General features: G+C 36.9%; 1 protein-coding gene across 1 annotated transcript; it reads left to right on the top strand.

Moving 5' to 3' along the window:
* Positions 1–332: 332 nt before the first annotated feature.
* On the top strand, positions 333–16,709 carry LOC129901542 (SWI/SNF complex subunit SWI3C). Its single transcript, XM_055976754.1, has 9 exons — positions 333–530; positions 714–1,241; positions 3,077–3,612; positions 4,260–4,623; positions 4,708–4,781; positions 7,167–7,306; positions 11,899–11,972; positions 12,048–12,232; positions 15,784–16,709. The coding sequence occupies exons 1-9, from the start codon at positions 512–514 to the stop codon at positions 16,237–16,239; spliced, it is 2,376 nt and encodes a 791-aa protein (XP_055832729.1). The 5' UTR covers positions 333–511; the 3' UTR covers positions 16,240–16,709.
* The last annotated feature ends 377 nt before the right edge of the window (positions 16,710–17,086 follow it).

Here is a 17,086-nt window from a genome sequence, read left to right as displayed (position 1 = left end):
CATTTTAAGCTTTTCATTGTTCAATTATAAAAAAATAAGAAGAAAAAATTATGAAAAATACATATTTTTATTTTTACAGTCTTTGATTTTAGAGATCGCTTCGTAAATTGAGATTTTGAATAAGTTCTGGTATTTGAATAAAAATTCGCAAAGTTAGAGGGACGGAAACAGAATTTGAAGCAGGTACAAGTGTCTTTTTGCCAAGTATTAAGGACTGAAAAAATAACATTACCTTTACGTTACTCTCTTTTTCCTCACCCTCTGATTGAGCGCGTGCATTGACACGGCTACCTTAAAAACAAATTAATTAATTGTTGAAAAACACAGCTGCGAAATTCCAAAAAAAGAGCTCAAAATTATCATCGAAGCATCAGAGAGACAATCCCCCTTTCCCCATTTTCCTCTCTCCCTCTCTCTGTTTCTCTCTCTAAAACAACCAATCTCAGACCCCACAAATCTCTCCTTTAAACCCCTCTTCCTCAGGAGCCCAAAAACCCAATTTCTCTCAGCAATGCCAGCTTCCTCCTCAGGTGCACACAAAAAACCTTTTCATTTTGTTCATAAATATGTCTAGTTTCATTTTTTTTTATGAATGAATTTTTGAATTTGATTTGAAAAAAATGGTTGATTTTTGTGGTAGAATTTCATGGATCCATGTGTTGGGAATTGAAATAGACGAAGCTAACTAGTTGTTGTTGTTGTTGTTGTTGTAGAGACGAGGAATAGATGGAGGAAGCGAAAACGGGAGCCTTTAATTTCGAGGAAATCCAAGACCCAACATGAAGATGACGGGTTTGAAGATGAAGAGGATGAGGAAGACATTGACCAGCAGCAGGAGATGGAAGATGACCATCAAAACCCTAACAATTCATTGGATCGAAGTTACTCTGTTGAGTTGGTGTCAGAAAGTAGGGAACGGATTAGTGAGTTTCCTTTGGTAGTGAGACGAGCTGTAAACCGGCCTCATTCATCTGTGCTCAATATTGTAGCAACAGAGAAGGCTGGGCTGAGTGGGGAGAGCAGGCAAAATGGGGTGGTTTTGGAAAACATATCGTATGGGCAGCTTCAGGCGCTTTCAGCTGTGCCCGCAGATAGTCACTCTTTGTTGACTGAGGAAAGAGGAGGAGAAGGTAGTGGGAGTGGTTCATATGTCATTTCTCCTCCACAGATATTACCGGGTCGCGGTGTCATTAAGCATTATGGTAGTGCAGGTCGAATCCATGTTGTTCCAATGCACGCAGGTACTCATACAATGTGCTTATAGAGATATTTTGTGGCATATCATCTCCGTAGTTGATGGAGCCTTTGTGTGCTTTTAAGTAGCAAAATACGTGTTTGCTGGTGAATAATGATTTTGAGCAAGAAAGGATAGACTATGAGTTAGAGTGGTATGTGTAAGATCTGTAGTATGCATTCCTTTTTGGCATTCTGAAAAGGTCAACTGTTGGAAGTTTCTTAATTGTACAGTAGAAGTCTGCATTTTCTGTCAGGACTTAAACTAATTCTGGGAAATAAGGTAGTTGCAAAGTCCAATGATATCATTATTATTATTATTATTATTATTATTATTATTATTATTATTATTATTATTATTATTATTATTATTATTATTATTATTATTATTATTATTATTATTATTATTATTATTATTATTATTTCGAACAGCGATTATGATCATTGGATTTAATTACTTCCTAATTTGTTGAAATTTAAGAGATGAATCAATCTTTGACCTTAGTATCTAGGTTAATTGCCGGTGATTCTATCAAATCAGTATGCCTTCTGGCAATGGGACCTTAAAGAGGTATGTTATAGACACTGTTGTGAATATATGAATCCCTTTCCACTTTCTTTTGATTATTGCTGTCCTTCTAGTTCAAAGATAACGTTCTTCACCAGGAGTGTATTTTATAGAATATTTGATAGGTCAGAAGAGGTGTATGTGATATCTCACAGGAAAATATGAATCTATATTAGTTATTAGCTGAGCAAACAAGAACTTGGAATCCTCTTTTGTACTTTACTGTCCTAGTCTAATGTTGATGGCATACTTGTGAAATAAATGCTAGAGGAAACTTACTGAACTAAAGACTTTTTTTGGTCCAACTGAACTAAAGACGTGAATTCTAAGATTTGCATGTGTTGAGTACCAGAGTAAACTCATTTTACTTGGAATCCTAGGATTAACATCTGCCATTTTCTATCAATTTTTTTTTTTTGCATGGGCTTTACCAAATTAAATATGCTGTCCTAAAAGGTTAAAACAATAACCTCTTGAATCACCCGATTTATCTCGAGAGGTGAGTGGCAGGCACCAATATTCTATAAAAGTAGTTTGCCTTAAGGTCTTCTTAAATTCCAACGATCCTTAATCTTTGACAAAGTTGTCTAGATTGCAAGGGGTATTTGTCTGAGAATAAGAAGTCCGTCTCTTGGTTAGGTTCAAAGAAAATCATAGTTTGTAAAAATGGTGGTATGTGGATTTTTGGGAATCTGAATTCTTAAAATCACTTGGAAAGGGCACTTGGGACTTTGGTTCGGTGGTAAAGACGCAATATGCATTAGGCAGTTAGGTTTGAACTCTGCCACAGTCAAAGCCTAGTATTTAAATTGGGAGGAAGGTGGATGGGGCAGGTTCATACTCGAAGTTTCGAACCTATGCGACAACTAGAGTCGGGTCGGAAGTCCACAGGGAATTTTTTCGATATGAAAAAAAAACTGGACATGCTATGCTTGGCATTCATGGTGCACTTGACTTGAGTGCAGTACAAAGTATTTCTGGATACAAGGATATCTGCTCTGCTTATTTCTAGTATTGAGTAGCATTCTTGGATTTATATTTGGATTATGTTCTCTTCTACTCTTGAGACTACATGGTGGCTTAGTACTCCATTGCAGTACTTTTTAGATTACTCATTGATTTCTTCTTAAAATGAATGTCGCCTGTGCCGCTCACGGTATCCATGTGTAGGTCAATTACTGCTTGAGATCTTTGTACTGGTGTCTCGTTTATGTGTTTTTGTTTATGCTCTCTGCTCTCTGTCTAATTGGTCCTTTGTTATTCCTGTGCAAGCAGATTGGTTTTCACCTAATACTGTGCACAGATTGGAAAGACAAGTAGTGCCACATTTTTTCTCTGGAAAGTCAGCTGAACATACACCCGAAAAATACATGGAATGTAGAAATTGTATTGTTGCAAAGTACATGGAGTCTCCTGTAAAGCACTTGTTAGTTGATGATTGCCATGGGATAGTAGCTGGTATCAGTGCTGATGATGTAACTCGAATTGCAAGATTTCTTGATCATTGGGGGATCATCAACTACTGTGCTGTTGCTCCTAAAGATGAGGCCCCAAAAGATGGCACATATTTGTACGAGGACTCAAACAGCGATCTCTGTGTTCCAGTAGCTGGTTTGAAGTCTATTGACAGCTTAGTCCAGTTTGACAAGCCTAAATGTCGGCTGAAGGCAAAAGATGTTTATCCCGAACTTGTGCGTGACTCCGATGATGAATCTGATTTTGACAACTCAATCCGAGAACTCTTGTCTGAAATTAGATGCAATTGTTGTTCTCGGCCGGTTTCACTGGCGTACTATCAGTCACAGAAGGAGGTATATCACACATCTACTTCTGTCTTTATTTGCTGGTTATGGCTTATATTGAAGAATCAGTGAATGCTTGTTAAGTTCTTTCAGGTATTTCTTAGTGGAGCAAATTTTCAAGGCATTATTTGCTATTGTGGAGATAAAGAGAGTAGTTGCTTTGAGAGCTTTAAGTACTCTGTAATAGACATATATATTGTTCATTTGGTGTTAAAGGAAGTGTACGTGCAGTAAAAAATTCTCATCGCTTCAATGCACAATAAGTTACCTTGTTGATCAGGCGAGAAGAAGACCCATATCAGCTTTTAGTCCCTTTGCCGTCTTGTCTGGTAGAGAGATGTGAGATTCCATTAGATTGTCTGCTGTTTACTGATATGTGTCAGGATTAGAATTAGCTGTTACCAGAGTTTTACTAAAGAGGTTGTGAAAAGGTTAACAAAAGAAGGAAAAACATTAATCTAAGAACCTCTTGCTAGCAAAAAAGGATATTTGAGATTATGAAATTTTTCTCAGCAACATCATTTGGGGCAGAAATTTATGTGCGACTAAAAAGTTTGTGTTTTACTTGACACATAGGCGTTGAATACATGACTTACTTTGATCAATATTGCCGAGTGGTGGGTGCCTTCAACACTAACTTACATTTTCTTTGACAGATTGATATTCTATTGTGTTTGGATTGCTTCCATGAGGGTAGGTTTATTGCTGGTCACTCTAGCTTGGATTTTGTCAAAGTGAGCTCTATGAAAGATTATGGAGATCTAGATGGAGATACTTGGACTGACCAGGAAACACTATTGCTTCTTGAGGGAATGCAACTCTACAATGAAAACTGGAATCAAATTGCAGAACATGTTGCCACCAAGTCAAAGGCACAGTGCATCCTTCATTTTGTCCGCCTGCCTTTGGATGGTGCCTCATTAGACAATATTGAACTTCCAGGTGCATCTGGTCCCTCTAGTTCTAGCTCAGGTGAAGATCGTAACAAATCCTATTCAATTTTGAATGGGAATCTTGCAGGTGAGACAGTGAACTCTCATTTGTCTTTATTATGATACAAAAACTGAATCTTTAATATTCTTGCTTCATCCTTTTATGATGCAGGACCAAGCACTGAAAACCTTGATTCTGATAGCAAATTTCCATTTGAGAACTGTGGAAATCCAGTAATGTCCCTGGTAGGACTTTGTTGTTGTCAGCATGCTCTTATGAAATGTTTATTCCTCTTTTTCATATGAAAAAACTTTAGTTCCTAGTTTCTCCAACGATATCTGTTGATTCTTGAGAAAAGCTGCCTTCATTTTGTCGGATGGGGAAATACATGTCACTTGTTAAGAACGCAAATATGTTATTTGTTTTCTATAGTTTGTTTCTCTTTTAGTATCCTTTTCCTCTTTGTTTCATCTCTCCCTGCGTGAAATTGTGGAAGGCAATGCATTTCCATTTGAGCTTTAGAGGGTGTTTGGGTAAAAGCTTAGAAGCCGGTTAAACCTACTGATAAACACTTTTTGACTTACCCTACTCTGTTGGTGTCTACCAAATGTGCCTATATGCATAGTACTTATTAGGCAAAATCAGCCAAAAGATATAGCTTGTCTCCCACCCCCCCAATATATGACTTTCAGCTTATAAGCACTTTGCTTTTACCAAAATTATGCTATATTGTTCCTGTTACTTTTTGTGACCCCTGAAATTCCCTTCCAAAACAAAACCTCCTTCCTCTCCATTTCATTGTTGTCATTTCCATGTAGAGGTGCTTCTAATATTTTTATTTTTGTAAATAGCTTTATGGCATTTCAGGCACTTTATAAGAATAAGGTGCTTATTAGACTTTTTACCACACACACCAACAACTTATTATCAATTTAACCAGTTCTATCCTTACTCAACTAGTGCTGAAGTATATTTTGTAATCAGCTTCAACAATTTTTGTAAGAATCTGTAATTGTATTGATAAAAAGCACCAAGAAGGTGCAAGGCTGCAAGAAAAAGCATTTACAGATCAATAGAACAAGTATGTCCCTTCTCTTTTAGAGGGATCCTATCAGATCTAACAGTTCCTGGTTCACTTTTCACTGGTTAAATTTTGTTTACACGAAAGATAAAACAAAAAGTAAACAATTCATCTTGATCTTTTGAATAGAGCCTTCTTTGTCTTCAAAGCACTTTCCTTACTCTCCAAATAGACTACATTCAAGAAGGCATAGTGTAGCACCATTTCCTTTTCTTCTTGTTCTCACCCTTGATGTTCCAGCTTTACAGAAACCCAGTCGTCTCTCTGGGCACACTCCATTTAAGTCCCACCATGTTAAGGAGCAGTTGCATAATTGATCAGTGATGTAGCAGTGTAAAAACAAATGATCTGTGCTTACTGAACTGGATCCACACAAAAAGCACCTGGATCATAATCGGCATCCTCTTTTTTTGTAAGTGTCTAGCTTGCTTTATGAGCCACCGACTATGAGGAACGTATCTCCTTGTAAGAAGCATAAGTTTCCCAGATCTGTTTCCGAGGCCAAAAATTATCCTGAAGTCTTCGACTTTTAAAACTACGTTTAATCAACTATGACAGACGGGCTCTTCGTACCATTTCAGTTTAGTTATTTCATTGGGGTAGGTTGGTAGAGAACTAGGCTATTCTTGTTTGTCTAACTTGCTGAACGGTCCCATAATCTCCTTATGGTGAGATAATCGTCAAAATAGGAGTTAGCAGATGAAATATATCTGAGAAACATTAATTCAGGTCTTCCATGTGAGTTGGTTTCTTAAAAAGATCTTTCACCATGGTAAAAATGTTAAAGCAATGAAACACGTAGGAATTCCTTATGATGCTTCATAACAGAGAAGATTCAGAGTTGAATTTGATAAAACTAATATGTCTAGGTATATTCCTTTTACTTTCCAAAACTGAATGATATAATTTGCAGATATGACTGACCCATTTTGTTTGGTCTTTTCGTCTATTGCAGCTTTCATATGAATTTTTAAAATCAAATTATTTAAATTCTATCTACTGTAATCTATTCACTGTTCCGTTTAACATCCTGGAATGATCCATCAGATCCCAAATCATAAACTTATACCTTTTCACATTTGTTGCATTGCTGCATATGCAACTGTACATGGCTTCGTAGAATTAAATAAGGGAAGGCCTTAGCAGCCCTGTCAATATTGAGGCTCTGGACCTGGAACTACCTGCTCTTAGGTTCAAGTTTTATCTGAATATAGAATATGAGATTTTGCTTAGTTTGAAGTGGTTAGTGTCTTGATTTTTTTAACTTGTATATCTCATTCTGAGTCCTTTTCCACTAGTTGGTGGCGTAGAAATTGCTGATATTAACATTTTTGCTTTTATACTTGCTCACCTCTCCTTGATCTTTTGCATAACTTGTGATATATTAGAAATTTTTTGATGTGTGTGCATTATTAACAGCTGTTTGGATTACATTTAAATTGACTATGCCATACCATCTGAAATATGGACAGTTGAATGCTGATGACCCTTATTCTGAGGTAGCAACAAAAAGAGGATTCTTTATTTAGCTCTCTGTTGTTATCTGTAGGTTGCTTTTCTGGCATCTGCTGTTGGACCAAGAGTTGCTGCAGCTTGTGCCCATGCATCCTTGGCAGCATTATCTAAGGATGATGCTTTAACTACATCAGGAAACGTGACTCAGATGGATGGATCCACAACAAATAATGGGTGTGTATTTTCTACTGTTTTTTCTTCATCAAGCATCCAAAAAAAATTACAGAAGTGAAGAAGATATGCTAAAAACAAAAGGAGAAATGAACAGTAGCAACAACAAATAATATGATAACCGAAATAAAGGAAATAACAAGTAATAGTAAAATATAAGAATAAGAATAAGTTAGTGTGTACTGCTCGGTAAAACTTCTTAACGACATTTAAATAATCTTTCCTTGTCAAAAGAACTTCTTAAAGAAAGCAAAACAGGGGGAACATCTATTTTTTGTTGTATATGTTTACCTAAAACTTGAATTCTTGACTCTCCGTCCATTTCCTTGGCCAGCAAATCAGACACCTCTTTTGACATCCTCACAACCTTCTCTTATTCGTTTCCAACTGCCCAAGTGTTTCTCCTCATTCTACCTTGTGCATTAGGTATTTTGTGCTACATGAAATACTGTATTTCACCATTTCAACTGCTCATTCCCTTTTAGTCATCTCTTTGCCTGTCAAAACAAATCTCTGTTATTTGCACAACCCCTGTGCTTTGGGAGAGTTTAAGTAAGAATCTTGTTGCTGCAACTATGAGCTCCATTTTGGCTGATATTACCGAGCTAGTTACAACTTGGAGTAACTAAGGGGATGCTGGATTATCTTCAGTTTTAGAGATACGAGCAGTCCACTATATTCACAGGTATGCAGTGCTAAATGGAAGCAAAGAGTACCTCTGATGGCTATTTTTCAGTGCATAATTAGTTGTGTTGACTGTTGCCACTGCTTGCTCTGCCACATAACATTCCTGTCTGCATGGAACTGGGTTGCAAGCCATGTTTCTTTCACCTGTGGTAGAGAAACTATGGTGACAGCTTTGTTGTCAAAGGCACGCTTAAGCCCTGAAGCGAGGCTCAAAACATGTCGAGCACTTCGACTCGCTTAGTGTGCGCTTCAGTGTCTTCATTAAGGCTAAAAGACAATTTTTTCCTTGCGAATAAGCATTTCCCGAAGAGGTGACCCTAAATTATTGGTATTTCACTTTATCGTAAAAGAAAATCATTTTCTTTATCCATATACTTGTTATTTATGCTTATATTTATTAGTCTTGGAATATACCCAGTGGACCCTAGAGCTATTTTCCTCTCTTCGCTTTTGAAAACACTGGGTGACAGAACATGTTGCTTTGCCTTTTTATCACCAATATCTGAGATGCAATAAACTGGGTTGCATGCTGACACATGTATGATTTTCTAATTGGACACAACTGCATCCCTAGCTGTATAAGGTGGGTCGCATGCCTTGCTTCTCACTGTCACCTCACACCTGTGATAGAGATACTACAATGGCAGAACGTGCAGCTTTGCGTTATCCTTCGTTTCTTTCCATCGATTGAACACAAAATGGGCTAATGTTATATGTAAGTGGGCCCGATCAGACTTTGTAAATGACTCTGCTCCAGGATTCTACTCTTAAATTGTTGGTGTCCTCCCATTGTTTGTGCAAATGGTTTGTTAAGTTCGTCCATATGATATTCATTGTTTCTGTTAGATACAGGTTATATTTTCTTCGTTGTTTCTGTTAGATACAGGTTATATTTTCTCATGAAATCTGCAATTACTGTAATCCTTACCTCCTTTTTTTGGGACAAGTAATATAGGTAAACCAGAACCTTAGAAAAGATGAGTAGGGGAAACTTTGATGTGCATGTTTCGGGAAACTTGTGATTCCTCAAGCACTACTCTTTTCTAGGGTATGCATATGTCTTGCCTAGCTGGAAAGCATTTGAAACTTCAAACTCTCTTGGTTCTTCGGTTCAGTTTCAGTTTGTGATTTTTAAAATTTGGTTCTTTGGTTTGGTTTCATATCTTTTGAAGAAAGAGAAACACCGAATTTTTAGGCATATATAAACAGCGTTATTTATTAGGAAAAAAGGAAATCAATTTAGAAATGATTACTCTTCTATCTATGCTGCTGGATGTGTAACTGCCTGACTTTTATTACTATCCTTGCAATTAGGCTTAATTGGTTTCACAAGGACTTAAAAAGATAGTGCACTTCTGTTGTCTAACTTGGGTAGTGTTTTCCCAAGTGATTAATATTGACTTGCCATTTTTTTTTATGACCGTGGTGTTCGGGTCAGCTTTTGCGCACCTTGACTAATTTCACGGAATACCTGCCACCTCCTACCAGCAGCAGTCAACAGTTACAAGGTGACTTTGTCCACCAAGGCTAGGACAAATGAGAAGAATCACCTAGTGTTTTTTGTCTTCGTTGGGATTTGAACTTGAGACCTCATGGCTCTCAACCACTTCATTGACCACTAGGCCACACCCTTGGGTGCAATATGGACTTGCCATTGTAAGTTTAATTCTATAGAAATACTAGTGTTGTCATGAAAAAAAATAATTTACTATAAGTGATCATACTCGCTCCACTTCCATACAAATCTAATGGACTTTAAATTTTAAAAATGATTATAATTACAATATATCTTGAACTAGAAGAAATCAATTCACTTGATATTTTTTGATCAATAAGAAGAAATCAATTCACTTGATTATTTTTGATCGATAGAAGAAATCAATTTACTTATAAGACATGTATATTTCGCCCTTGATGAACTCTCTGAAACAAAAAGCCATAAGATAATTAATGATAAAGAGGTACTTAGATTCCTTTCCTTGGTTTCGAATTCCTCTTCATCGTTTCATTTTGGGTATCAATAGCTTGAAAGAAGATCAGAAGTAAAGAATAGGGCCCAACCCCAAGAGGAAAAAAAATATTTTTTGATAAAGATTATAAGCCCAACAAAACTCCAAGTTTGGAATATGCACAAACCCAGATAGGCAAACTGAAAAAATTGAATAAAAAAGATAAAAGCCGAATCATAGCTAGCTTTTGGTTTGGTTTGGTTTACGTATTGACAAAAAAAAAGAAGGAAAGTCTGGATGACAGAATTCACCCTATTTTTCTATAACTGTTTCTCTTTGTTTCTGAAGCTGCTTCTTCTCATATAATAATTGAAGGACCTGATGATGTGAAAACAGTATGCGTTATCATCTCCAAACATGGAAGGAAGAGTCAATAACAGAACTCTTATGGATGAAATAACCGGTCAAAAGCTGTCCTGCTCATTAGCTTTAGTCAACACTCTGAAGCCAAAATGGCACTACCCCTATTAAACTCTATTTTAGATATTAAGTTGGTTTAATGCTGAAAAATTTGTTGCTTTCTATTGTTCATGTGCTTGCCTATGCTCATGAATGCTTCAGTGGCACCTAAGTTGTGCGGGCTCTTCATTTTGGGTGCCGCATTTGTGTCGACACGGTATGGTGTAAGTGTGGGATTCGTACCGGATAATGGTCAAACGATTTTGGGTACTTTGACCCAAATCAATAGAGAAATTTGAGAGACAATAATTTCTGGTTCGAACTTAATATGTACTTAATAATAGTCACTAATAATAATTACCGATTCGAACTCGCACTCAAAAATTTGTGCATTACGTTTCTTCCAATTTGTTCACCATGATTTAGGAATATTTTTCTAACTCTATTTTTTGATACTTTTATTTACTTTTAGCCTAATCGCTGCACCTGTGTCTGTGCTTAGATCTGTATACTCGAATCTTAAAACGAATCTTAAAATTTAGATCATGAAGGATCCGACCTCTGTATCGTGCTATTTGGTTGTATATTTTTCTTGCTATCTTGCTTCGATGACATTTCTTATGAACCGAGGGTTTATCGGAAACAACCTCTACCCCACAAAGGTAGGGTAAAGTCTGCGTACATCCTATCCCCCATACCCCACTTGTGGGATTGAACTGATTATGATGTTGTAAAAGGATCCAGCCTCTAGATCTGGCTGGATCTGTTTTAGACCCTCACACCCGAGTCCGAGCAACATAGCGTGGCACAATACACTTGCTACCTTGGGTAATGCATATTCCCTTTATAACAACCCAACCCACTAGCGATATTGTCCACTTTGGGTTTGGATCTACACGGCTTTAAGAGTTGCTTCCTTATATACCCAACATCTCTCCCGTGTTTTGTCGATGTGAGATTCACCTCCTATCATTTTCAGTAAAGTAATTCTTTGGCCATTTAGTCTAGAAATAATATGTCAAACATTAGCTGTGAGCTAGAAGCAGTCACACTTCTCAATTCACTCAAATACACTGTTTTGATAGTTGAAACCATAATGCAATGTGATCCACCTTTGATGAGGCAAAAGGTAAGCACATTTCTGATATTGCAATTATGTCCTTTTGAAAACTTAGCTTAACTATTCATGTTTTGAGGTAGTCAAGTTTATAATGGTGTCATTCTCTCAAATACACATCAAAGGGAGACTTCACTAAAATCTATTTCAAAAAAAAGGGAGACTTCACTAAAACCAACAAGTTTAGATTTTGTGTTTAACATAAAGGAAGCATCTTTTCCTTTTGCAAATATTATGAGAAAAAAATTAATGCTGTTTGGCTTCGTGCATTTTGTTGCATTCAGCAATTGATAATACCATAATGTGTTAGGTTCTTGTGGAGCAACGGATGAAACATTTCTAATTGTCTTAGTGATCTCAAGGTACATACTTTAATCTTGCAGGACCAGTGTAATAAAAAGGCCTGGAAAGAATGGAAGTCCTCATGGAGATGTTGGAAATTCGTATCAGCTAAAAGGTGGATGTAAATTTGAACTGGTACTGTACTGTTCTTGTTTTATCCTTCAAATATTTTCTAATATAATCTTCTCAGATGAAAAGTCAGGAGGACAAGGTCCATGGGGTCAACATGATACTGGAGGTGCTCCATTATCCACTGAAAGTGTAAGAGCTGCTGCTAAAGTTGGTCTTGCAGCTGCAGCTATAAAATCAAAGCTTTTTGCTGACCATGAAGAACGTGAGATTCAACGTTTATCTGCAAACATAGTCAACCATCAGGTGATCTGCTGATACTGTAGTTACTGATCTCCAATTTACCTCCTGTTGAATCTATTTCATCCTCTTTCTTTTGCGTTGTGCTTGGTTGAGCTCTTTATTGACATCTTTTACTTTCGGGCATTTGGGTTTTGCCAACTATTAGGGTCATTATAGATGCATTACAAAGGCTTTGAAGAACTGCTGCTGAAGTTTGTTTTTTGTTGCTAGTAGTGATGGGATTCACTTGGGTTAAAAAAAGTTAGAAGAATTTGGGTTTGAGGGATGTAACTGGAGAGTTGTGGTTTGAGGTTCTGATGAGTTCATCATAATACATACCTTATGTGGATGGTATGGATCAATCAATTATGCCTCAATCCCAAACTAGTTGAGATCAACTTTATGAATCTTTATTCATTCCACTCTGTTCAAAGCACATTTTATTTCAATACTAAATATTTTACCTCACAAGGATTTCTTTAACTTGTCACACTTATATCTTGATTTTCGGACTTATAATATAATGTTTCTCCATTTGATTTTAGGCTTTACCTCGTTTCTCTTCTATCTCCTTCAATCATCATATTATGCGACCTAAGGTTTGGTGTATAGGAAGGTCCGCATAGGACATGGTTTGTTATATTCAGTTTTCTTCTCGATTTGAATTTGGTTAAAAAGATGAAAATTTCCATGTGAAGAAAATGATCATCTGGCTTATTTCAACCCAAAAAATTAGCTTATGAGGTGCTGTTGGTCCAAGACCATATAAAGATCTCTTTTCCATTTCTATTTACCCTGTTCATATCTTTGTTTCGTGTGTTCTTTGGAGGAATTCGATCTCGGAATACCACCTAAATAACTACGGCCAGAGAGTCAAATAGGTCGGGAAGAATAAATTAGTTGATAGAGAGAGGAAATCTGGTCCCTAGTGGAAAAACAAAACTCTGTATTAAGTAAGTCTCGCCCTAGGACTTCATAGCTGGCAGACACAGTGGGGGTGGTTCTTAGTACTTGATGTACATATTCCACCCATTCCGGGTCCTGATGTGACTGTCTCGGATAGTAATTGAGAAGACTGACTTCGGAGGGTAAAACACTAAAAAGGGTATGGGGACAAAGAAGTCTTGTTCAGGTATCTCGATTGAATTCCCTGTAAATGGTATTTTACGTCGAAATAGTATTCTTGCTTATTTCGATGATCCTCGATACAGAAGAAAGAGTTCGGGTATTATTAAATATGGGACTATCCTATAGTTATAGTAGATTAATACACGATCTGTACAAGAGACAGTTGCTTTTTAACCGTAAAATACTTGCTATCAAATAGGAATTGTCTTTATATGATTTCAAACGAAATCCTAAAGGAAGTAGATTGGAAAGAATCCACCAGAATAATTTAAATTGAGTTACCCGGAGAATGAACTCTGAGAGGGTAGAGTAGAAATTAGTATGAGAAAATATGCTAAAGTAGTCAAAATGAATAAACACGTTCAATCCTTCTAGAAGAGGGGGATTCTAACAACCTTTCTAGTTATTTCATTCTCTATTTCTATGGTGAATGTTATTGAACCCAAACGTTAAAAGCCATGCAAAGAATTCCTTCTACGTCCATTGCTACTGTAAGACCACCACCAACAAGGGGAGATGAGCAACATGTGGGGCCTACACACTTGGAGACTGTCTTGTTTTCAGGCCTCCACGGACATTCTAACACTCTAGATTTGGACATTTGGAGTGTGCACAACATAACATGGGATAAACCAATAATAGGGATGGGTCTCGACACTTAGACTATTTAAAGAATATAGATCTTGGGCCTAACACAATCCAAAAGCTAGGTGGAAGTTGAGGATTGTTCAAGATCATATAAGGAGACAACAACCCATTCCCTTATGTGGGGTGTTCTAACATTATGATGGTGAAATGTAATGCTAGTAATATAAATCGTTGATAAATTTCAGATTCTCCTTGGAGCAGGTAACCCTTGGATACTACTCCCTCCGTCCCAATTTATGTGACATACTTTCCTTTTTAGTCTGTCTCAGAAAGTCACGTATATGTAATTAGAAACAAATTAACTTTATTATTCCCCCTATACCCATAATAAAATGATTTATAGCCACACAAATGTCTAAGGTTTTTTTAGACCACAAATTTCAAAAGTCTTCCTTTTTAGTTTAAGATTAGAAATGAGGATATCCGGGATAAGTTGAGAGTGCTTTTTGTGGTGGATAAGATGAGGGAAACAAGATTGAGATGGTTTGGATATGTAAGAGGAGATGCATAGACACATCAGTAAGGTGTGGGGTTGGTTGTAGAGGGTATGAGGAGAGACAGAGGTAGACCAAAGAAGTATTGGAGAGGTGATAAGACATGATATGATGCAACTTCAGGTTACCGAGGACATGATCTTAGATAGGAGGGTTGGAGAACACGTATTAGGATAGAAGGTTAGTAGGTAGTGTAGTGTTGTCTTGCTTAGGGTGGCTGGTGTTTGCCATGGTACTAGTTGGATTTTTCGTAGTTCTTGTTTTTGATTTTCAATATTGTTTATTATTGTTTTCAATAATCTATCCTATTATGTTGTTTATTGTGTTTTTAATATCACATTATTTTATTGTTGTTTTTGGCTCCTTTTTCTGTTTGGCTTTGCACTGTTTCCTTGTTACTTGCAATATTCTCTTAACCGTTTCCTTATTCTTTGTACTTGGTTTTGTTGCAATTGAGCCAAGGGTCTGTCGGAAACAACCTCTCTACCTCACGAGGTAGTGTTAAGGTCCACGTATATTTTACCCTCCCCAGACCTCACTTGTGGGATTTCACTGGATATGTTATTGTTGTTGTTCCTTTCTTTCTAAAACTTTGTTCCTAAGTCAAATAGTGCCACATAAATTGGGACGGAAGGAGTATAGTTTTTCTTGTGTTTGCTTGATATTTTTGAGACTATAGACTTGACATCAATGGTAAGTAACTTGAATAATAACCACTCCTCACCCGCATCCCTTCTAGCCCCAAGTGAAACAAATGATATAAAATTCAAAAAGAGTGCAAAATGGAAATAACCTGAAGAAAAAATGAAATGGTAAGTCAAGGAAGTTTGCCATTCTACTTGCCAGTTAACTATAATTTTTAATATTAATTTTATTTTTATCATTGTTTTATTTCATGTCTATTGTATGCTTCCATGCCATGGACAGACAATCTCGAGTCTGTTTTATTCCCCAGCTGTCCTTTACTGGGGAAGGAAGGATGGTAGTATGATACTAAACACTTCCTTTTTTGAGAATGGTATAAGTAATATGGTACTAACACTATTTTATTCTAGTCCGATTTAGTTTTGTATATTGAAGAAAAGAGAGGAAAAATTTCAAGTTCCTACTAGTCATGTTTGTAAGTTATGTCCTATTTCTTCCCCTTGCATCTTATTTCTGCATTTTTAGGAAAATCGTTGGTTTGGGAGCTTCTTTTGTGGATCTCTATGTTTGCATTGAACCGCGTTTGGTTAAGGATGCATCTCTCTTGACCTTTGCTTTGCAACAATTTTGACTTTTCTACTACTTTCCCCGTTCATACAGTTAAAGAGGTTAGAGCTGAAGCTGAAGCAGTTTGCTGAGGTGGAGACTTTGTTAATGAAAGAATGTGAACAATTGGAAAGAACAAGGCAACGCTTTGTTGTAGAACGTGCTCGGATGATGACAACTCAACCTGGTTCAGTTCACGTATCCCGACCAATGGGTGTGTCTAGTGCTGGTGCAGCAGTGGTCAGTAACACAGGAAATAGTAGGCAACAAGTTTCAGGTCCTCCACAACAAAATTTTATTGCTGGATATGGAAACAACCAACCAATGCATCCTCAAATGTCATTTATTCCGCAACAAGGAATGTATGGATTTGGGCCTCGGCTGCCACTCTCAGCAATACACCCATCCTCTTCAACACCCAGTATGTTTAATGCACCAGCAAGTTCCCAGCCTGCTCTCAGTCACTCAATGCTTAGACCTGTATCTGGGACAAAAACTGGTTTAGGTTGAGTGAAGATAGTGATTGAGCTTTGGATTTTCTTCACTTTAGTGATCGGTTCTCTCCATTTCCGCAATTATTGAGGCGAGAGAACAAGTTGCATTGCTCTGTCAGACGGATTGAGACATTAATGATGCCAATCGACTGAAGATGCAGCTCGGACTGACAGTGCAATGGCCTGATTACCCAAGCAGGTGTACTCACATTAGTTGCTGCTGTATGCAGCTAAACTTATTCGTAGAAACAACTTGTACTATATTTCAGTTTCTACTGTGAAATAACACTCTTTTGGTAACAAGAAGTATGAGACTAGGGATCTAGAAATGTAGTTTTGTGCAGTACAGGTAATTAAGATGGAGAAAACAGGGCAATGGAGTATGGCAATTTCTTGATCATAGAAGTCGTGTAACAAAATTGTTGTGTCGATTCCTACATTTGTAACCGCTTTCCCAAGTAATTTAACTAAAGCTTTGAGGGTCAACCCACCTATGACAACAACTATGTTTCCGTCCCAAACAAGTTTGGTTCGGCTAAATGGCACCTCAGCTTAAAACAAACAAACTTGTCCAACTTTAAGAAGCTTTACTGCAGTCTCACCAACTGAAATTCTGGCCTTTTCATAACCAAATATCATAATTGAATCCCTTTATTATAATATTATCTGTTGAATTGTAGTATAATTTGTTATTGAGAAATTAAATTGTTTATGTTGTTAATGTATGTAATGTAATATAATATATATAATTATTTTGCTATAAAAGAACAATTATTTCTTTTTCAAAGGTGACATAAGCAAGAAGAATTTCAGTTTGTTTGTTGCTCCATGGTCAACATTTTGTAGGCTCTACTGGTTAAAGT

Source organism: Solanum dulcamara, chromosome 8, assembly GCF_947179165.1.
Source record: "Solanum dulcamara chromosome 8, daSolDulc1.2, whole genome shotgun sequence".
In the NCBI taxonomy this organism is placed as follows: Eukaryota; Viridiplantae; Streptophyta; class Magnoliopsida; order Solanales; family Solanaceae; genus Solanum; species Solanum dulcamara.
Note: the sequence above shows the minus strand (reverse complement) of the source record. Positions and strands in the feature narration are given on the sequence as shown.